The sequence below is a fragment of the Carassius carassius genome, chromosome 24, assembly GCF_963082965.1.
Source record: "Carassius carassius chromosome 24, fCarCar2.1, whole genome shotgun sequence".
Lineage (NCBI taxonomy): Eukaryota > Metazoa > Chordata > Actinopteri > Cypriniformes > Cyprinidae > Carassius > Carassius carassius.
Genome location: NC_081778.1, coordinates 3,313,758 through 3,336,567, shown reverse-complemented (window position 1 = coordinate 3,336,567; position 22,810 = coordinate 3,313,758). Strand labels below are relative to the sequence as shown.

Sequence of the window (22,810 nt, the reverse complement as noted above, 5' to 3'; positions counted from 1 at the left end):
ACTTACCTGTTTTGATGAATGAGGTTGTAAAATATGAGGAGGCGGGGCTAACACACTTAACTTGGGTTACCAAATTAGCCTACTATAACTATAAGCAGTTCATTTTATTCGCTAGATCAAGTTTTCAAGTGAACACGACCTACTTTCTGCGGGTTCTTCGATGATTTGCTCGCGCGGACTGACACAGGTAGCGTGGATATTAATGAGTAACGTGGAAGTCTGTCGCAAACCAGGAAGACGCTTTATTGTCTCTGAAGAACACTGAAGACTGATGTTACCGTCGATGGCGCACTCTTACATTTTCAGCTCACTGTAACGAGTTTTAATGTTAAAAAGTCATGCGAATTTGGCGGTTTCCGTGCTTTTCACTCCTTTTTGGGTTTTTCCTGTCGTCATTCCCGGAGCTCACAGGTAAGAGCCAGACAGACCAAACCAAACCCAGCCTCACCTGCGACACTTGCCTACAGAGTTTAACCTTTAGCTCTTCTCACATTTGATTGGAAATCAAACTTTAATAAACTCGACCTGACACGTTTTAAGGGTTTGATTTTTAACGGTTTAAAACGGTTTCCGCTGGTGTGATGATAGCTCAGCTAGTATTTTGGTAATTTTTAAATATGCTTTTTTCACTTTAGAAATGAATTGTAGGTTAACATTGCTCGGTTCAGTCCCGGGACGAGCGCTGTGCAAATCACTGGCAGTGTGAAAATGCAAAATCTAGCGACCCTGGAACAATTGCCGGGACACATTACACATGTATTTTCCAGAATCGCTGTGTGAAAGGGGCTTATGTTCCCTAGTGGCTGGGAACTTTGGATTCCCAAATAATTAGCTACTTGTATTTGGATATATATTTAGATATTATTAAAGACATATTTATCAAAGTCTTTGCATTAGTCTGGACACAAAGAATGCATTTTGTTACTCATTCTTGATTCATATATTACCGTAGCTTGATCAGTCACATGAAAGTAATCCGAATCAATACTGAAATTTCAAAATATACAGTTGAGTGTTAAATACCATAAATAGAAACATGAAAATAAATGATTGAAATTAAAACAAAATGAAAAATTGTCAAATTTATATTTAAGTAGCTTTATTGGCATAAGGTTTTACAAAGTATAGCACTCTGATACCATAGTATTGAGCATTTTCACTTAACATCGTTTTGATAAAATAAAGCCAAACCAAAGCAAATAATGTTAACATTATTAATAATTATATATATATATAAATCAGTCAGCGAGAGCCTCATGTGATTGGCTACAAGAAGAAGGTGGTCCCGCCCTCTCCCTCCTGCTTGCAAAACTCAGTTATTGAGAGAATCGTGCCCAAATTGTAAGCACAGAGAAAAGAAAGACGGTGCTGTACATATCAGATTATTTCGGGAACTTTTTGCCCTACACACACAAGTTATTTAGACATTTGCTATGGTTTGTTTTGTTACAGATTGGTCCTACCCAATCAATCCATTTTGCAGTTCTTTAAACTGTTGTTTTCGCTTGCAAATCACCATTGACAGGCTTGCAGTGTTTTCACCACCTTCTGGCAATAACAAAAAACAAAAACGTGCCCAAAGTGTCAGCGCGGAAAAAATGGAAGTCAGAAGATTACAGTTCATATTTATTTTGATTTAGCATGAAGCTGCAGTTTAACAATACATTAATTACACTTACGAATAACAATTTCCACCTTTACAAAGCTTCTCTTGTGCATGCAAATGTAATTTATGCTTACAGTCTTTATGTACAGTTCCACAAATATTACCCTGCACATGCAAATCTTTATGACGTCATTTTACCTTCATACTCTGCATCATTTCAGGTAGTGCAAAGCTCAATATTGCTGTTGAAGTAGGCACAACCATACGGATTGCTAGTGCCGACAAAAACACACAGTGCAAGGTTTGTATCGGACAGAACACACAAGAGTTGTGCCAGTCGTCTGTGGTCCTCAGAAGTGGGGCAAACTCTGTAGACTTCAGCTGCTCACAGCCAGAGAAAGTGTTCACCGTGCAGATCATCAGAGATAATGGTGAGAGCTTTCAGATAAAAAAAAATATATATTTTTACTTTCATTTAGACATTTGTTTACACTTTACAATAAGGTGAATGAATCAGTGGTAGAGCATTGCATTAGCAATGCAAAAGGTTCTGGGGTCGATTCCCAGGGGAACACATGTTTGGTAAAAAAAAATAATAATAATGTTAGCCTGAATGCACTGTAAGTCGCTTTGGATAAAAGCGTCTGCTAAATGCATAAATGTTTTTAATATTTGTTATTATTAATGAAAATACAGTTGTTCATTGTTAGTTAATACATTGTTAATTCACAGTGCAATAACTAATGTTAACAAGCACAAAATTTGAGTTTAATAATGCAAAACATTTTCATTAAGATTAATAAATGCTGTAGAAGTATTGTTCATTCTTAGTTCTTGTTAACTAATGAGCTTTAAGATCAATGAGAGAAGTCTTTCTCTTTTATAAGCCTGTTAAATGCATAATAACTGTAACTGTACAACTGTTTAAATTCTCAGTACTTTTTAATCATCTTAGCATCTGCATTAAGACCATCTATTAACCCTCTGGTGCTCCTCACATGGTGGGCGAAAATGATTATTATATAATTATTACAAATATTTTTATTAAAATGTTTATTTAAATTGTACCAATTTGTAATTTTGATAAAGTTTTGTTTTTATTTAAATTTTTGTATTTGTACATTGTATGTTACATATAGTGTTGTCACGGTACCAAAATTTCAGTATTCGGTACCGATACCAGTGAAAATCCACAGTTCTCGGTACCAGTTTCGGTACCAAAGTAAAACACAAAAATATGCTAATTAAAAAAAAAAAACTTTTTATCACAAAAAATAAAACCAATGCCATTCTTTATACTTATTACCAATTGTGTAAATATAGTAATATAATTAAATATAGTAATATAATATAATTATGAAAAACAGTAAACAAGTTTCTCCCAAATTTAATTTGTCTTTTAATTTATGAAATTTAACCATTTTATTTTTTTGTAAATAAAGGGGATTTGCTATTAAAATTAAAACATGGAAGAAATATTGTGTGATTTAATTTTTAATTAACAGTAGTAGCAGTATCACATACATTTTACTAAATAATAGTAATATTTCTAGCACAATGCCTTTATGTAAAAATGAACTTTTAATGAATGCATATTTGTCATATTAACTGAACTTAAGACTGGTGGTGATGCTTAAGATATTTTGGTCATTGAGGGTTTCTGTATAAAAAAAAAAATATTGTAATAGATCATATTAATTATAATTAAAAGATACTTCTACAAATTCTACTACCATACTAACAGTATTATACAATATATATATATATACACAATGCACTATGGATTGATGAGCTGCTGGTTCATGAATATTAATCACGTTGTCTGCGTTCGGTCGAACTGATTTGCTGAAATCAAAACAGGGACGGTAAAAGATGAGCGCCAGCCAATGAAATTGCCATTTGCGCATTAGCTCCGCCCACTACCAGGAGAAACCGGCATATCTTCTGCTTGTTCGAAAATATGAATAATTCTAAATGAAGTCCATTATTTTGACAGGAGAAGACAAAGAATATAGTTTACATGTAGCATGTCGATTCAGCGTGGTAAGACTCTCGCTCTCTCTCTCTCTTTGCATGTGTGAGAAACAGAGCTATCAGCAAAGCGACGGCGAGTCGTGCTCCTTCACACAGAGTTTACAGTTCGGCAAATACCATAGACAGTAAAAGAGGCAAAATACAGGTGTACTGTGCGTCCATTGAGATGAATTGAAAAGTACAGATCGCTTGATGGAGAGAGAACTCTGAAGCGCTCAGTCAGTGTTCAGCGAGTGAAAATATATCTGCGCCAATCTTAAAATAGCCTCGAACACACACAATGGCGAGTAAAATCTAATTGATTAGCCAATGGCTAACAATAGACATAATTTAGTCACCCAGAGTAAAATTTATTCACATATGCGAGTGATTTACTAGCAATGTAGAAGCTGTTTTGAGGGGTTGCCGTGATTACCTTTAAATTGACACTGGTTTTACTCAAATGCAATGGTAAAATGCTTATGAAGTGACGGAGAACAGTTCTGGTGATGTTGTTTATGTATTAATGTCCTCATTGAGATGGCAGATGCTGAAATTACTGCAAGCGTCACGCGCTTCAGTCTATATGTAGTAAACAAACCCACACATCCCTGCCATTCATTCATTCACACAGAGACGCGCAGAACACGGATTCATATTTCAAACAACTTTTGCGGCTTAACATTTACAGATACTGGTCCATATGGAGATTTGATTTGATTAATTTATGCTAACTTTGACAAATTTCGTGACTGTCCATATTAAAATGTAAGTTTCATTTTCATGACTGGATTTTGAGATTCCGTCCGCGTTTTCTGCTTCGCGGTAATCATAGCGCTGTATGCGTCAAGAACCGGTACTTACAGAAACCTGGTACCGTGACATTTTCATTTTTTTAGTACCGACTTGGTACCGAGGTACCGGGTCTTTTGACAACACTAGTTACATATTTATGTTATTAAATTATATTTTTGCAGGCCATTTATTGACTTCTTGAGCACAGAGCTGAAAATGAAATGTACTATTTTGTAGTTTGATATTGTTTTGTTTTTATTTAAATTTTTGCATCCTTTGACTTTTTTTGTATTTTTTTATGTTATCTATGCTACTAAATTTATATTCATACAGTCCATTTATTGACCGTTAACCACTTCTTGAGCATAGAGCCGAAAATGTAATTTCCAATAAAAAACTGAGCTAAATCTTGAAAGCTTTGGAACACAGACTTTTGGTGTCTTTTCAAATAAGCTTGCAGATGTTCACTTGTTGTGAGCTTAATGAATCCACTGGAGTCTTTCTCTGACATGCACATTTGTTCCACAGTGATGAATGACATTGAACCCCAAGAACACAATGCCTTGCAAAAGTTCAATCGCACCTTCATCTGGAATCTGAAGCCACCAGCTACAAAGAGCTTACATTTGAATTTCAGTAGGACTGGTTTACGGCAGATTCCCCCCACAGACAGCTGCCCAGATGTTTACATGCTCGCAGTGGAGAATGTCAGCATTGGAAAGTTTTGTCAGAATGGATCTATTAGACAAGTCGATGTGCGTAATGCTGGAAAACTGTCTTTGGAAGTGTCTGGAGGTCGAGCTCTGGACAAGAAGTTTATCGGTGTGTCACTGGGACGTCTCATTAACTGTAAGCAAACTTATATATTTAAGCACAAATTGTCCAAACATAGTCGGCTTATATGTGAAATGTAGTTCTTTGTTTTACAGCACTGGCTAATTTCCATGTTGTGCTCCCAGAGAGGAGTTCAACCCAGGACTTCTTTACCCCAAACGCTTTTCCTGCGAACACCGAGACGATGTGGTATTTTACCGTTCCCCAGACGTACTACACTGACGTGCGCATTCTGAGCTACACTGTCCCAACATGCCTCCAATCTCAAAACATCCCTAAAATGAAGTACACTTGGCAGGGCAAAGAGCCTCTGGTGAAACTGATGAATGTGAGCCAGCCGTCGGTGGAGCCTGGAAACTTTAACCTCTCCATAAAGAACTGCAGAATATCTGGGCCACAGCCTCCATCACAAAACCTAATGGTGCACTTCCAGATCTCTGCCATCAAGAGAAGCAGGGGTATGTAACACATATGAATTGTTTCCATGATTAGAACTACATATTTATACTGTATGTGCTTTTATAGTAATGGTATTGGGTAATTCCAAGTCAATTTATTCCAAACCAATGGTTCCTGGCTCAAATTATTATTATTCATTTATTGTGGGAAAAACTACATGAATGAAGAATAAAAGCCAAAATACTAAATGCTCTGGATGCATATTTACTGAGCAATCCACTCTTTTATAGAGAGAGTTTTCAAGTGAGAAAACACAGCTTTATTATTATATTTTAATACAGAGATTGATTGTTCTGTTAGTAAAATCCTTTTAGGGTCTTGTTCTTAAACGTAATTTTTGATTTGTCCATTTTTATTGTGTAAGATTGTGTAAACAGTGAAACCACCAGCTTGTTACTCTTTTGACCGTGTCGTTCTCTAACACTGAGTCTAGAAGGGTGCATCTCAAGATTTGCTGACTATTTTCATGACCTGTTTTTATTATTTTTGATTGATTGTTATATCTTTAATGATCTGCTTTGATTACACAAGGCCTTACTTTGGTTGTGCAATCTGTTGTGTCATTATGGAAAACCCAAGCAGTTCCAGGCAATGACTCATGAATACAGGATATGAGAAGAGAGCTTTTTTTTATTTCATTTTCAGTGGATTTTGAAGAGCTTCGGGTTTCACAGGAGGTGCTTTTTAAGCTACTTCAGTTAACCTTGCTTTTTCACTTGTTTGATTAGGGTGGGGAAGCATTGTGTGTTGAATCAACACTCATTTCAGACAGTATTTCAACACTGAGCAGACGATCATGACAAACATTGAAGTAAATGAACTTACTTTCAGTTATATTCTGTAGGTTTTTGCTTTTATATTTTTTATTTCATCCTTTAAATATTCTTCATCATGTCAAAGTGACATGTCAATGTTAAAGTTATAGCATCAGTCACGTTAAATTTGTCCAGCTCAGACATTTTTAAAGCTGTTATGCCCTTACACACTGTGAACTAAATTTGTGTAAAATCATGCATGAAAGATTCATACAGAAAGAATCGTTTTTCTAATGTGTTGAATATATGGATAAACTGACTAACATATTTGACAAAGTACCTTTGTGGTACAAATTAAAATGTTCATGAATAATCATGAAATGATTATTTTTACATGAACACCAGAAAACTGCTTATTGTGAGAAAGCTGTTCATGACATGAAAGCGACATCCATGTCACATGCGCTGTGTTAGCTGCATATTCTTCAATATCCCATGCACACGCTTCAAGACCTGTAAGAACACCGCTTATGCATTTACAGGACCACATAATTCAGTTCTATCGCAGAAATCCAGGTTTTTAATCCCTTAAATGGCGCAATGAAAGTGCAGTTTGCTGTGTTCTAACCGCTCTCCTGTGCATGGAAACAATATCTGCAGGATCTATGAATTGGACTTTTTTTTTGGACACTCTAATACCAACTTTGGCCAATAACAATGTTCAGTTCTGTCATGTTAACAAAAGTGTTTACCTACCCACTTTGTCAGGTCCACATTTCAGAACTTTGTCAATGGATGGCAAACCATATGTGACTCTGGAGCACAAAATCAGTCTGAAGTCTCTGGGGTATATTTGTAGCAATAGCCAAAAATTGTTTTTTTTTTTTTCCTTTTATGCCAAAAATCATTAGGATATTAAAGGGACTGTAAGTAGTTTGCATTCAAACTAATTTTGCTCTCCAGCGCCTCGCTTTTTCAAATGCGCGTTGCATCTACGGTAGGCGATATGTACCAAAAAGCTTTGACAGGATGTCTTCTAATAGCACTTCGTTTTGGCGACGATGTTTTCTTCTCCTGTGGCGCGGCTTATGTATGGTCCATAATAAGAATGCAATCCAGACTTTTAAACTTGCCGGTGCAGTTTCAAGCGCCTCTCACTGCTCTGCACCTGCGTTTCTGGCTCTGACCGAAAACGCGTTGTGGAAATGCGTTGGCTTAGTACTTTTTGTCCCTCTCTGCTATTATAGTTTTGCAAGATGGCGGAATTACATGGAAGCCTCCGTCGACCTACCCGTCCCATGTATATAAAGATAATAAATTCTTCATTTACGAGGATTAGTTTAAACATTGGCATAGGTATTTGTACACCATTGAGGGCATATTTATGAATAAAAATATTGATATTAGATAATAAAATACCTAAAAAGTTACTTATTGTCCCTTTAAGTAAAGATCATGTTCCATGAAGATATTTTGTAAATTTGCTACTGTTAATATATTACAACTTATTTTTTTGATCAGTAATATGCATTGCTGAGAACCTAATTTGGACAACTTCAAAAATGATTATCTCAATATTTAGTCCTAACAAACCATACATCAATGGTAAAATTATTTATTGAGCTTTCAGATGATGTATAAATCTCAATTTCGAGACAGCCACTGAAAATCCCTCATTGGTCGACCACTAATAATTTTAACTTAAATCAGTAATGTGTGTGTAATTATTTTATATTTTTATCACTCTGTAAGTTTTATTTTGTTAAAACGACCGACTGACTGCACATTATGCCTTACTTATTTCTAATACAGTTTATATATCTATTTTTTCTTGTTCCTTTGACTGTTGCAGGGCAATGTGAAGGGGATCTGCCTGAGAAGCAGCTACTACAGATACATGTGAAGAAAAAGGATCCCAAGTCAACCTGTGTGTTGAAACTGGATTCGGTCCTAATGGACACAATCACCATAGCTTCAGGGAAACATTTTGTCCTGAACTCATTTGACTGTAACAAGGATGAAGTAGAGTTGACTGTCAGCCAGAACATAGGTACTCAACTGTGATAGGATAAGTTTTACTTCACACTGTACTCAGAAGATTCATCAGCTAAATCTGTATTTAACATATTTAAACAACTACTTGACTTTGGGCCAAAATCTTAATTATTATTATAATTTTTCCTAAACTTCTCCGGTACCCTCAAAGTGGTGAACACTTTTAACCTTAACCACTTTAACAGGCCTTTACGCTCTTTATTGGCCCCAACAATGAAATACTCCTCGGTTCATCACACTACTTTGTGTTTCTTTATCAACAGAATGTAAAGAATGGAGAGATTGTGCCTCCACTTCATTCCCTCTAACTTTCAACTACGAGCAGCAGTGTATCCCAGGGGTTTTGAAGACGATCATCTGGCTCCTTCAAGGCCCTCCGAACAGTGCAGTGGAGCTGCAGTCTCCTGCGGGAGATCTGCGTTACTGTCCGCCTGAAGACAAATGCAACAGCATCCTCCTCCTAAATGTGTCCCATGTTACCTCTGGCATCACTCTTGGGCAGTTTTGTCCAAAGGGAACCATTCAGAAAATCCAAATCCGTGAATCCAAGATTGCTATAACTGCCTCCGTCACAAGTTTCAATGACCGGAATTTGGCAACTAAACCCTTCTTAACCTATTCATTTACACAAGACATATCAGGTAAGTGCTTTCATCATACAGCCGTTAACTGGTAGTGTACGTGCTCCGATATCAACACGGCTAGATATCAAAAATCAGTTTTTGAGTCTGTATTGTTGTGCCTTCCTCATACAGAGCACTATATATTCACTGTGGCTCCAAAAATGGATAACCCTACGGTGTTGGCGACCCCAGTCTGGCCGTCTGGCATGAAAGCGTCTAGCACCGTGTCCTGGATTGTTAACCTGGAGCCTCAGTTTAAAAGCAATGTGAAGTTCAGAAATGTCAGCCAGCCCAAGTGTAAGGAGGTGCACACAAACATCGCAGTGCAGACCATTCGCTCTCAAAAGACGCTGTACAGCACTAAAAAAGATGAGAAGATTAAGGATCTCCTGGTTCCAGAAAGTTTTTACCTGAACATGACTAACTGCAAGTCACCGACAGGAGCCTTCCGGGCGATGATGGAGATCACGCTGCAAAACAGCTCAAGTGAGACTGCCTTAACTGGCAACTTATCTTCTTCTGCTCATTAAATTCCCACTCGAATTCCCATGTAATACAGGAGAAACTCTTGAAAAGGTGAAGTGAATTGTATTATGTCATGTTTTCAGGTAAGCTTTTGGGCATCATCCTGAGTATTGTGGGAGTTGTGTTTGTGATTGCAACAGCCGTTGGGATCTGGTTTGTTCTCAGGTGAGAATTTTGCATAAACATATTTTAAATACAGCTGCAAGCAGCAATTACAGGGGCTCAAAAACTTTAACCTATCTATGCGCACGCATAGATATTATATTGTATGTTATTTAATAAGCTTGTAACTGTTATTTAATAGCGCGTAAATCTGAGATGAAAAAAGACTTTTACATTAATTTCTATGGTAAATTACCTAAAATTAGTGCCGACAAATGATTAATCGCATCCAAACTAATTTTTTGTGTGTACTGTGTATATTTATTATGTACATATAAATACACACACATGCATGTATATTGTAATGGAGTGACAGAGACGTGAGACGTGTGGATCCATATGCAAGCTTTTATTCCTTGACATAGTCTAAACACAGATAGGGGCGAAACAGGAGCAAAGGGTATGGTATGGGCAAGACACAAGAATAATCCAAGGGCAAGCGTGGGTCTCCAGTCAGCGAACAATATCCAGAGGTTTAAGGTAGAGGGGTAATCCAGAATCCAGAACAAAGATTCAAAACACGAGTAACAGGGCAAAGAAAGAAATATTCTAAACTATAAACTTAACCAAGACTATGAAAACTAGAAACAGAGAAAAGACTTTGAAAACGAGGAACTCAAACAAGGCTAACAAAACAAACCCGGAATGGCTTGGTTTTGCAGCTATTGCTAAGAGAGGGATATGTGCAGAACAATTCTCGGCAGTGCGTGAAAGAAAGTCCAATGATTATAAAGCATGTCTGATGATTGTGCTGTATGTGTGTAATTGGTGGCAGCTGTTTGTGGTTGTTTTCAGGTGAATGTGATTTGTGCAATGGAGCATGGGAAATGTAGTCCAGGGTGTACTGTGTAGTGTGAGAGTCTGTGTTGTGGATGATGACCTCTGGTGGTGAATTAACAGAAGTTCAGTGACTGGATCATGACATACATTTAAGAAAAATATATTTTGTTGATATATAAAATATTAATATTTATCTATAATATAAATTATCAATATAAATATATACATGCGTGTGTGTGTGTGTGTGTGTATTTATTATAAAGTACACAGGTATATTATGTGAACAAAATCTTTTATTTTGGATGAGATTAATCGCGATAAATCATTTGACAGCACTTATAGAAATATAACATTTTTATATATTATATTATAGCACCACTTATTTTCCGATCCTCATATACATTTTCATGCTTGTTTACAATCTTATGTCATATGTGCCTGCCGTGAAGGTCTGAGTTTTCGTTTAGGAACTATAGTTTTTTTATACTAGAAAATATGGGTAACACCTAATGCTTTTATAGCCAACCAAATAATACAGTTCAAATTTTCTTTTTTGGTATTTATTGATCTAGGGTGTCCGGAACTTTACTCTCCACTGGTTTTGTAAAGTTTGAGCAAAACACCAGGGGCTAGTTTCGTAGTCTTAGTTTTTTTAAATGATCTCAAATATTTAACAAATGATTTGAATGATAGCAGTGATTCTTGAGGCAAAGATGTTCAGAATGAGGAGATATGATACTTTTAATATGTCACTTTACATAATGAAATAATGCATGTGAAATCTTGTATAATATACCATTATTTAAACACGTTATAGAGCCCCCTAGTGGCTGATTTCTTTCAAACTTCTCACAGGCTTTTGGGGCCACGAGTTACCCTTTTAAGAGCTGCTGCAAGGCACGTTTTATGTTAGTGTCCTTCTAGACAATGATGGCACCTTGGACAAAGACACTGCATGCCAGTTTGTCAAGACAATTGGACCAATGAAATATCACATTCCGTTCAAGAGTTATAGCATTTTTATTAATTAATTTTGCCCACTTCAAACATTTTGGATTGAAGTTGCAGTGAAATACTCTTTTAATAATTATTGTTATTCAGTCTCAAGATAATAATTCTACACTGGTTTGTTGGGGAACTGGGCTTCACTTGAATCCCTGTCCAGTATTGTATCATAATTGATTTTTAACAAAACATTCTTAATATCACACAGGAAGAAGAAGAGGAAGAAGGCTCCCCCAGTGTCCGTCTACAATCCCAGTGAGCATGCTTTCCTTCCAGGCCTCCATGGCATCCCCAAAGCACAGGAGGAGGAGGATCCTCACACTTACGCATACATAGATGAAACTCTAGTATATAGCCATCTGCTTAAAGATGATGCTGAAAAAGAAGAATATAAAGAAGCCACACCAGATGAGAGTGATCCACGTCTGAGTGCCCCAGCTTTACCAGTCAGAAACGGTGAAAACCTCGTCACTAAAAGCAACACCTTGCTTGACGATGAGCTGTGCGGTTATGTTCAGGGACAATCAAATACTTCCTCCTCACAGAAGACTTCCCAAGAGGAAGGGAACTATGAAACCAGACTGTGTGTGTGAGGGGAAAGGTCCTGATGAAATCAAATTTTCTACTTTAAACGAATGTGTGTTTGTTTTTGTTTTTATATTTAGTGATTTTATGTGTGAACAGCCTGCTTGCTTTTATAGATGGTATCTTTTTGAAATGTAAACGTTTAAAACGTCTGTTTATTTATTTACAACTTGAAAAGAGATGGTTTCTCTTGAAAAATCCATGTTCTGGGGGCTTTGTCACAGATTTTGGAAATATATCTGCGACAGCAAAATTCAGCCAAAAATTATGTAGCGTGAGCTTGCCCAAAAATGAAAATGATGTCATTAATTATTCACCCTCATGTTGTTCCAAACCCATAAGACCTTTGTTCATCTACAGAACACAAATTAAGATATTTTTGATGAAATCGGAGAGCTATCCGACCCTCCATAGACAGCAATGCAACTGAAATGTTCCCAGGTCCTGAAGTGTAGTAAATACATCAGTAAAACAGTGCATGGGAACATCAGTGGCTCAACTTCAGTTTTTCAAAGTGCTACGAGAATCCTTTTTCTTGTGCAAAGAAAACAAAAATAACAATTTACGCAACCATTCTTCTCCCCCATTCTTCTTACGTCTTCTGCCATTTTGGAGAGCACCCAAGAACACATTGGATGTATTCAGCGTTGTTTACACCTAGGGGACCAGGGAACATTTCAGTTGCATTGCAGTCTATGGCTCTCCGATTTCATCTAAAATATCTTCATTCGTGTTCTGTAGTTGAACGAAGGTCTTCCGGGTTTGGAGCAACATGAGGGTGAATAATTAATGACATCATTTTCATTTTGGGGTGAATTAACCCTTTAAGAGTCAAGATCAACAGATGGACGATTCCAACTCTATCTCGGGGAAAAAGTAAATATTTTACTATGTGGCGATTTTGTGTTGGGGGGAAAAAAGTAAGCATAAAGGTCTACCCCTAAACCTAACTTTCAATGGGACACCAGCAGATCGTATGACAATGTATGAATGAGATTGTCGTCATCGGATTGGTTGAATTATAGTTTTTTTTAAAATACTATCATGAATTCAGACTTGTTACTCTTGGCGTACTGTTTTTTGTATACTATATAGTAGGAAAGTCTTGGATTTTGGACGCAGTGAATATGTGAGTTTAAACATTGGCAGTATTTGGGATAATGAAGTAAAGTCAAACAAAGCCAACAACAAAAATTGTTCTAGTGGTTTTTGGATATTTTAATGCAAAAATCTTACATAATGTAACTTTAACTGATCTTTTTGTTACACATTCTACTGTAAATATCTGTGTAATCCATCTTTCTATATCATGTTGCTCTACAAATGGATTAGACGATGTTGAACTGGCAGACAGACGGCTTTTCTCCACGGCAGTCCTCGTCGAACCACTTCCCGTTGGCCGTGCTGGACAGGATGGCACAGTTCTGGCCCCGGCCTCCGTCGGGCTGATGGGTGATCTCTGATTCCCAGTTCTTAAAGCGTATCTGTGAGCCCGTCTGGTCGGTCCACTCGCCCTCCTTTAGTATGTCATTCACACCCAACCAGATGTGCCCTTCTGGCCCCACGGTCTGCCGCACGTAATCATACAGCTGGTCGTTCTCGTCTCCAGAAAGAGGGCTGCTGAGCGTTCCTCCTTTAGCCATGCAGTCATCGTTTGCTGTGTGAAAGCTCTTCTTCATCATGTCCACGAGAAAACACTTGCCTGGGATCTTGATGCCTTTTAAGCAAACTGATGGGGAAAGAAAAGTAATACGTTTAGTGTGCACTTAGGTGTACTTCAAAACCTAACTGTATATATTAAAAAAACGGTATATATTGAAAAAACACGGCTGCTACATCGTGACAAATTTAGTAGTATCATTTTTTTTTACAATACATCACACATTTATTTAGAGTTGATGTTTCACTAGTAAGTTCAAGGACACACTTGACTTCCACAATTTGGATGGGTTTATTGTTATTATTTGTAATAATCATTTCAATATGAGTAGATATGCGTAACTTGGTGTATGTCGGTGTGTTCCCAGATGCAGTTTGACTCAGTACCTGTTTGTAAAGCTTGTTGTTCCTTGATCAGATTCAGATCCTGCACAATCTGCTCCATCTGTTTCTTCAGCTCCTCGATAGCAGCACTGTTCTCTTCAACACCAGCAAACAAGCACAGATTTACACATTATACATAAACAATGTTTATTTAAATTTACTATATATTTCTAAATTAAAAAGATTTAAAAACTCTAAAAATAGAAGAATGAGCTAATTTTGTAGAATATTTAAAAACGACTACCAATGGCATAAAAACACAAATTCTAGAAATGGTTTATGCCGTGTAGACATTTTGTAGCTAGACAGTAAACGAATGATTTTTACCTTTTTTGCCATTCTTCTTCTTTGTGGAGCTCTGCTCAGGGGTGCAGCGCACCAGACAAACCACACAGAAAACAAACTTCACAGCTCTGAAATCCATCGTCCTCACTGAACATGAAGCTGGACGTGTTTGAGACTCGAAGCACACTGAAGTGAACCTGCCCATCATCAGCTGCGTAACAGCATGATCAACACATGACTCTCATTCACCAGCCTCTTCAACAGAGCAACAAGCCTCTTCTGGGCTACATCACTGCAGTTATTTACAGTATTACTGTTATTTATTATTATTACTACTACAGTATTACCCTGTTTTGCATTGCATCATTCCAATAATTTTCAAATCAGTGCATCTTATTAAAGTTAATAATTATTAGTAATAATAACATGCTGTATTTGTTATTGTGTTATTGCTTTGCTCTTTGCACTGTAGCGCAGGTTTGATGTGTTCTGAGTTTATAACTGTGCATGACATCAGTGCTATGATCTCAGCATCTGAACTGGGTGGAGTGTCTGTATCTGTCCAGTCTCTACACTCACACTTGGCAAGCGGAGAATAATAAATGAAAAACATTTATGGGTGTTGACTAAAAGCACACGCAGCAGTTACTTATGACATGAACTGTTCTCTGTTCATGAGTATTTTTCATAAATGTCAGCTTGAGGCGCATAGTTTTGCACTACCAGTTAAAATTTTAATTAAGAAGCAAGGCAGTAATACTGTAATATTGTGAAATAGTTTTCTGTCTGAACATATAGTAAAATGTAATTTATTTTCAGCATCATTACTCCAGTCTTCAGTTTCACATGATCTTCAGAAATGTTGTCAGAAGTTATCAAATTACATTTTTATAATTGTTTAACTGTTTAAATTTATCTGAAAACCCAATAACAGGCTTTTCAACATTGCCTGCAGTGCTCTAATGTTTTTTTTATTATTTTTTTTTTTAATAATGCTGGGACAGTGTTCAGTTGTTTCTAGTCAAGACTCGTGTGCACTTACAAACTGACTTAAAGTGATAGTTCACCCAAAATGAAAATTATTTTTCATTACATATAATTTTGCTGAACTCCCACAATTTTGTTTGACAACAGAAGATAGTTTGAAGAATGTTGGTAACCAAACAGTTGTTTGTCGGTGGGGAAAAAAATACTATGAGATTCAATAGCTACCATTAACTCTTTGGCTAGCCACTGCTGATTTTTCATTAAAGCAGGTAACAATGAAAAATAGAGCAATGTTTTATAACTGATTGCTCTCCACCATAATTACCATATTTTGTTATAAAACCAATTTAAAGGTATAGTTGACCCAAAAATGAAAATTTGCTGAAAATTTACTCGATCTCAGGTCATCCAAGATGTAGATGAGTTCATGGGAACAGATTTTGAGAAGTGTAGAATAATGTAGAATATCAGAATAGATTTGTTAACTGGAGAACACAATATTATGAATATAGATTTTGAAGTTAAAATGATGGATTTGTTTCTTACAAACACAAAGCTTTTCAACTCACAACACATTAACTGATGGACTGGAGTGCTGTGGATTACTTGTGGATTACTGTGATGTTTTTATCAGCTGTTTGGACTCTCATTCTGACGGCACCCATCCACTGCAGGGCATCCATTGATGAGAACCTGATGCAATGCTACTGTACATTTCTCCAAATCTGATGAAGAAACAAACTCATCTACATCTTGGATGGTCTGAAGGTGAGCACATTTTCAGCAAATTTTCATTTTTGGGTGAACTCTTCCTTTAACAAACACACGAACAGATCTGAAATTCAAACAAAGGCACCGAATTGATGTTTAGGGAGAGTTCAATCAATATGAGCAGAACAACACACATTAAAAAGCTTAACTGTCCACCCCAATATTTGAAATCCTTGCACTGCTGTGCTGCTCTCCATCACACAGAGCTCTGTTTGTTGAAAGTGACATTCTTAGGCCAGTCTAATGGCTTGTTTCCAGCGAGTGGTACGGTCCTGTACAGTTCAGTACAGTGCGCTTCAGGACAGCACACACTGATCCGTAGCTTGAACAGTACCCTTTCCTGATAGGAGTGGTGTATGCCGGAAAGTAGCGATCAACGTCATTCTCACGCAAACAAGAAATCACGACATTGTGTGTGGAAATATTAAATTCTAACATACACTGCAATACTTTTTGTGTTTGGGCACTTTGATGTAAACAAGCCCAATGCGCACAAGTCATTCCCCTTGTAGCACACACAAGCGACGATTCTCTGTCAACCAATCAGCGTTCTGCAGTGAGTCTAGCTCCACCCTTTAGTTACCCAAATTGAAAGATCGCAAAAAAGTGGTACGGTTTGCTATTTTTGATACCATTCTTGTGACAATGGAAACTGACATAATTGTGTACTGTACTAAACTGTAACACTTGAAATTGCGAGGCTTCCCGTGTCATTCATTCTATTTTAGCCATTAAAAACAGTCTGTGATGCTGCTTGATATTTCAAACTAGTATTTATTATATTATTTTTATTTAGTATCTGTCACACTTCGCTGCTGGAAGGAACACGGAGCTGAGGATAAGCAAAATAAGACTCTTTATTAGTCCAACACAGGGTATATCCAACATGGAACACTGAGGAAGACACACAAATGTAACTGGTAGACCCGACAAAACTGAACTGAAAGACTATTGTATTTAAATACAGGATAATGAAGGGCAGACAGGTGCATGGAATAACTAAATTAATGGGGACATGGAACACATGGGAAAGAAACTACAAACCCGATTCCAAAAAGGTCAGGACACTGTACAAATTGTGAGTAAAAAAGGAATGGAATAATTGACAAATCTCATAAACCTATATTTTATTCACAATAGAATATAGATAACATATCAAATGTTGAAAGTGAGACATTTTGAAATGTCATGCCAGATATTTTGTTTCATTTTGGATTTAATAAGAGCTACACATTCCAAAAAAGTTGGGACAGGTAGCAATAAGAGGCCAGAAAAGTCAAATACATATAAGGAACATCTGGGGGACCAATTCGCAATTTGGCATCATGATTGGGTATAAAAAGAGTGGCAGTGTCTCTCAGAAGTCAAGATGGGCAGAGGATCACCAATTCCCCCAATGCTGTGGCAAAAAATAGTGGAGCAATATCAGAAAGGAGTTTCTCAGAGAAAAATTGCAAAGAGTTTGAAGTTATCATCATCATCTACAGTTCATAATGTCATCCAAAGATTCAGAGAATCTGGAACAATCTCTATGTGCAAGGGTCAAGGCCGGAAAACCATACTGGATGCCTGTGATCTTCGGTACCTTAGACAGCACTGCATTACATACAGGAATGCTACTGTAATGGAAATCACAACATGGGCTCAGGAATTCTTCCAGAAAACATTTTTGGTGAACACAATCCACTGTACCATTCGCCATTGCCAGCTAAAACTCTATAGGTCAAAAAAGAAGCTATATCTAAACATGATCCAGAAGCGCAGGCGTTTTCTCTGGGCCAAGGCTCATTTAAAGTGAAAGTCGTTACATTTGCCAAGTATGGTAACCCATACTCAGAACTGGTGCTCTGCATTTAACTCATCCAAGTGCACACACACAGCAGTGAGAAGTGAACACACACCCGGAGCAGTGGGCGGCTATAGATCCAGCGCCCAGGGAGCAACTGGGGGTTCAGTGCCATGCTCAAGGGCACTTCAGCCATGGGTACTGAGGGTGGAAGTGAGTGCTCTTAATTCACTCCCTCCCACCTACAACTCCCGCCAGCACAGAGACTCGAACTGGCAACTTTTGGGTAACTAGTCCAAGTCAGCTTCTGTTCTGTGGTCAGATGAATAAAAATTTGAAGTTCTTTTTGCAAAACTGGGATGCCATGTCGTCCGGACTAAAGAGGACAAGGACAACCCAAGTTGTTATCAGCGCTCAGTTCAGAAGCCTGCATCTCTGATGGTATGGGGTTGCATGAGTGCGTGTGGCATGGGCAGCTTACACATCTGGAAAGGCACCATCAATGCTGAAAAGTATATCCAAGTCCTAGAACAACATATGATCACATCCAGACGTCGTCTCTTTCAGGGAAGACTTGCATTTCCCATCATGACAATGCCAGACCACATAATGCATCAACTACAACATCATGACTGAGTAGAAGAAGGATCCGGGTACTGAAATGGCCAGCCTGCAGTCCAGATCTTTCACCCATAGAAAACATTTGGCGCATCATAATGAGGAAGATGCAACAAAGAAGACCTAAGAAAGTTGAGCAACTAGAAGCCTGTATTAGACAAGAATGAGACAACACTCCTACTACTAAACTTGAGCAACATGTCTCTTCAGTCCTCAGACATTTGCAGACTGTTATAAAAAGAAGAGGGGAAGCCACACAGTGGTAAGCATGGCCTTTTCCTAACTTTTTTCAGATGTGTTGATGCCATGAAATTAAAAATTAACTTATTTTTCCCTTAAAATGACACATTTTCTCAGTTTAAACATTTGATATGTCATATATATTGTATTCTGAATAAAATATATAAATTTGACACTTCCACATCATTGCATTCTGTATTTATTCACAATTTGTACAGTGTCCCAAGGGCCAGAAGACAGGGACCATGGGAGCCAGTGAGGAGAGGAGACAGGAGGATCTGGAGCAAGAGGAGCCCAGCAGGACCCAGGCCACAGCCATAACGGCCCACGGTGGAGCCAACAGTGGGAGGAGCCATGGAGGAGTAATGGCCGCCAGGAGGCCGACCCACGGCAGCGGAGCAGGTGGAGCCCGAGGCAGAGAACCAAAGAGCCAGGGTGACGAGGAGGATCCGGAGGTCCTAGGCAGACCTGATGGCTGTGGTGACAGATGCAGAGATGTGGATCCGGGAGGCCACGGTGGAGCCAGAGAGACAGAGAACTGAGGTGGAGCCGAGGGGGTGAAGGAGCCTAACGGAGCCAGAGGGAAGGAGGGACAAGGCGAAGCCAGAGGAGTGGAGTCCCGAGGTGCAGGATGGTCGGCGCCAGACCAAAGCGGAGCCGGAGGCACGAGGGAGCCAGGCGCAGCTCGTGGACTGCCAGGCCATGCTGGAAAGGAGGGAGCTGGGAGCCATGGTGGCGCTGACGGGTCAATGGGCCGAGGTGGAGTCCAGGCCTTGGAGGCTGGAGGCGTAGGTGAGGGAGACTCCGAACATGGCGGCGCTGGAGGATGTCAGTCACGCAGAGCTCGCACCGCAATGATGGTGGGCTGAGGGTGAGTAGAGGTGCTGCCAGACAACAGCGGTGGAGGAGGCAGGAGCGGGTGGTAGGAGCATTTTGGAGGATAGGCCACAGGAGGGCACATTCTAGGAGCAGGCACTGGAGTGAGATCTGGGGCTGGAGCACTTCCTGGTCTTAACTGGGGATCGGGAGCCCATTTTGGGCTTAACTCGGGAACAGGCACTGGATCATTGGAAGCCCCCTCAGGGCTGGACGAGGAAACCAAGGACGAAGGAGAGCTGGACGGAACCAGCGGAGACATTGTAGAGAGGAGAGGGGGCAGTTCATCCTCCAGTTCAGATTCCCAGTCCAAAAAAAAATAAAAATCCACCTCCTCATTTTTGCCCTTTTGGCATTCCATATTCTGCTCACCCTCAGCCACGATGCAGGGGGCAGAGCTCCTCTCCGCACTTACCCTGTCTGTACCCTCCTCCCTTGAGGCAGGCAGTGTTGCCTGCTCACAAACCTGGTCTGACGTCACGGCTTCTGGCTTCGCGACGATCCTCAGCTCTGTCGCTTTATGTGGCGATGGCTCATCAGTCACGGCAGGCTCTGGCTCTCCGTCACTGGCGGGCTCAGGCATGCGCTCTGCGCATCGGGGAGATGGTGGGCTGGGGTCTGGGTCCGGAATGGACCTGGCAAGATCCTCCATGGGGCAGATGGTGAGAGGTGTCCACTCCACGAATGCAGCAAATTTTTCCCGAGGACCATCTTCAGACGACGGCACTCTGCATGCCTTGTTGAGGCTGGCGTTATAGAACACACGGAGCGTGTCGACCAGGTAGGTGGTGAGATGGGCTAGCTACAGGAACTGCCTCCTATGGTCATCGAGAGAACGACTTTTCTGCTCCAGCAGGAGGAGGAATCCATGGGCGAAGGAGGGGATCCATGGACACAACACTATGGAAAAAAAAAGGACAAACTGGGGAAAACTGGAAAATAAGCAGAGGGGAGACACACAATTTAAACTTTTTTAGGTCGGGTCTTCTGTCACACTTTGCTGCTGAAAGGAATATGGAGCTGAGGATAAGCAAAATCTCTTTTTTATTAATCCAACACAGGGTATATCCAACTTGGAACACTAAGACACACAAATGTAACTGGTAGACCCGACAAAACTGAACTGAAAGAATTTGGTATTTAAAAACAGCTAATCACACAAATACTAAATACTGCAATCTGCCAAACCATGCAAAATACAGTCCAACACCTCAGAACAGAGTAGCAGAGTCAAACACATCCAGCAGGGATGAGCAGAAGACGGTCAAATCTGAGGAACACAGTAAGTAAAGCCCTCCACGAACACTTCCAGCTTCAGTTAGCCTCTCTCTAGGTGGGGCAGAGCACTGAGAAACAGAAAACATGTTCAAATGATGCTATAAATGACCATGAACAGAGCAGTATTTACTAGTATTTAATAGCAAAGGAAAAAAAACCTAAGGAGAATTTGTGAAGAATTTTAATGATTTCAGGTTTATAGTGACCATGTCTCTCAGGATCCTAAAAGAATCAGGAAACCCTATAAAAGTATCATAAACGTAGAGCATATAACATGCACACTATAACATAGGCACACTTTTGAACCAATACAAAAGCTTTTGCTGCTGTTGCATCGAAGACTCTTCAGAAAACTCTTTCTACATCACTGGTCAAAAGTTTGGAATAATTATGATTTTTTTTAAATGTTTTTGGAAGAAGTCTCTTCTGCTCACAAGCCTGCATTAATTTTTTTTTTAAATATAGTAATATTGCAAATTATTATTAAAACTCAACATAGCCGTTTTCTATACGTGAATGGAATACATTTAATTTATCACAGAAATAAATTACAATTTTAAATACATTAACATAGAAAACAATTATTTTAAATTATAATAATATTTCACAATATCACTGTATCTTTCATGCAGCCTTGGTTAGCAGGAGAGACATCTTTTGACCAGTAGGGTATATATATATATATATATATATATGATGCGTGTTGGGGCACTAATAAGAGAGCTGAACTGAAGCTCTGCTACAGTCACAGCACACAGGGCTTTATTGACACCATGCAGGCAGTGAACAGCTTAACTATATACGCAGAGCAATATAAATCTACATTAAGATGACTTTTCATGATGATTAGTGAGGGTGTGCATTCAGTTTGCCGAGACAGTAAAACACAATCACTATTCATTAGCAGTGTTGTGAGTCAGTCAGAACTGAAATGAGATCAAACATGATGCAGAATCATAATCTGAACGCAATTTTTGATTTGAATCTAAATGTGCAAAATTTCCAAGACCATATAGAAGTGTGTTTCTCCAACGCAATAGAAAAAAAAGACTCCTTCTTTGTCGCAATTGTGAGTTCAAATCTCAAAATACGGATTATTCTTCTAATTTTAATTTCTAAATGTGCAATTGCATATTTGCATCTCTTGATTTTGAGAAATATGTTTTTTTAGAATTGCAAGAAAGTCTATATACTCACAACTTGCAATTTCAAGAAGTAAAGTCAGAATTGCGAGAATTACGTTTTTAAATTTAAACAATAAAATCAGTTTAATGCATCCTTGTTGAATAAAAGTATTTATTTCTTTAAGAAAAATTGTAATTTAATAAATTCTCACCCCAATCTTTTGAATGGCTGTGTAATGCATTCAAACATACAAATATTCATTTGGCCAGATGTTATCTAGCCAAGTAGTAGTAATGATATTGCATTAGGCGTTAATATATTAAAATAACACCGGCAAACAAGTAACGAGTGAGGGACAACCTGGTTTCAAGACAATCCCCAATCCTTGCTGCTATTTTTTAGTGGAACACAAAAGTAGAATTTTTCTTCAATAAAGGATATTTATGTGGCTTTTTCCAGTCACTTTATCAGGAATAACGAGACCAATAAAACCGCACCATCACAAACAGCACCACTCTTTATTTGAATACCTTTCCCCACCATCACATATTCTAGTAGGCATCCTTAATGAGACTTCATTCAAAAGTTTAAACTCAAAATTCAT

The 22,810-nt window shown here is 38.6% G+C and overlaps 2 protein-coding genes across 3 annotated transcripts; one reads left to right on the top strand and one right to left on the bottom strand.

The window, feature by feature from the left end:
* The first annotated feature begins 278 nt into the window (after nt 1-278).
* On the top strand, nt 279-12,271 carry cdcp1a (CUB domain containing protein 1a). Its single transcript, XM_059507347.1, has 9 exons — nt 279-411; nt 1,828-2,037; nt 4,943-5,263; nt 5,344-5,706; nt 8,315-8,512; nt 8,781-9,158; nt 9,273-9,626; nt 9,749-9,830; nt 11,821-12,271. The coding sequence occupies exons 1-9, from the start codon at nt 339-341 to the stop codon at nt 12,203-12,205; spliced, it is 2,364 nt and encodes a 787-aa protein (XP_059363330.1). The 5' UTR covers nt 279-338; the 3' UTR covers nt 12,206-12,271.
* A 1,129-nt stretch (nt 12,272-13,400) lies between these two features.
* Nucleotides 13,401-14,844, bottom strand: LOC132103548 (tetranectin-like). 2 transcript variants are annotated; one of them, XM_059508662.1, is made up of 3 exons: nt 14,555-14,844; nt 14,244-14,329; nt 13,401-13,926 (listed from the first exon to the last, which is right to left on the bottom strand). In XM_059508662.1, exons 1-3 carry the CDS (start codon nt 14,731-14,733, stop codon nt 13,526-13,528), a joined length of 666 nt encoding a protein of 221 aa, XP_059364645.1. In that variant the 5' UTR covers nt 14,734-14,844; the 3' UTR covers nt 13,401-13,525. The 2 variants fall into 2 exon arrangements, with proteins under 2 accessions (XP_059364645.1, XP_059364644.1); XM_059508661.1 differs by having other exon boundaries at nt 14,244-14,334; nt 14,568-14,839.
* Nucleotides 14,845-22,810: the final 7,966 nt, after the last annotated feature.

Coding starts and splice junctions, on each gene's coding strand:
- cdcp1a (XM_059507347.1), top strand. CDS start 339: ATGCGAATTTGGCGGTTTCCGTGCTTTTCACTCCTTTTTGGGTTTTTC. Junction 2,038..4,942: donor GCAGATCATCAGAGATAATG/GTGAGAGCTTTC, acceptor TTTGTTCCACAG/TGATGAATGACATTGAACCC. Junction 9,831..11,820: donor GGGATCTGGTTTGTTCTCAG/GTGAGAATTTTG, acceptor AATATCACACAG/GAAGAAGAAGAGGAAGAAGG.
- LOC132103548 (XM_059508662.1), bottom strand. CDS start 14,733: ATGATGGGCAGGTTCACTTCAGTGTGCTTCGAGTCTCAAACACGTCCA. Junction 14,330..14,554: donor AAAAAAGGTAAAAATCATTC/GTTTACTGTCTA, acceptor TGAAGAGAACAG/TGCTGCTATCGAGGAGCTGA. Junction 13,927..14,243: donor ACAACAAGCTTTACAAACAG/GTACTGAGTCAA, acceptor TTTCCCCATCAG/TTTGCTTAAAAGGCATCAAG.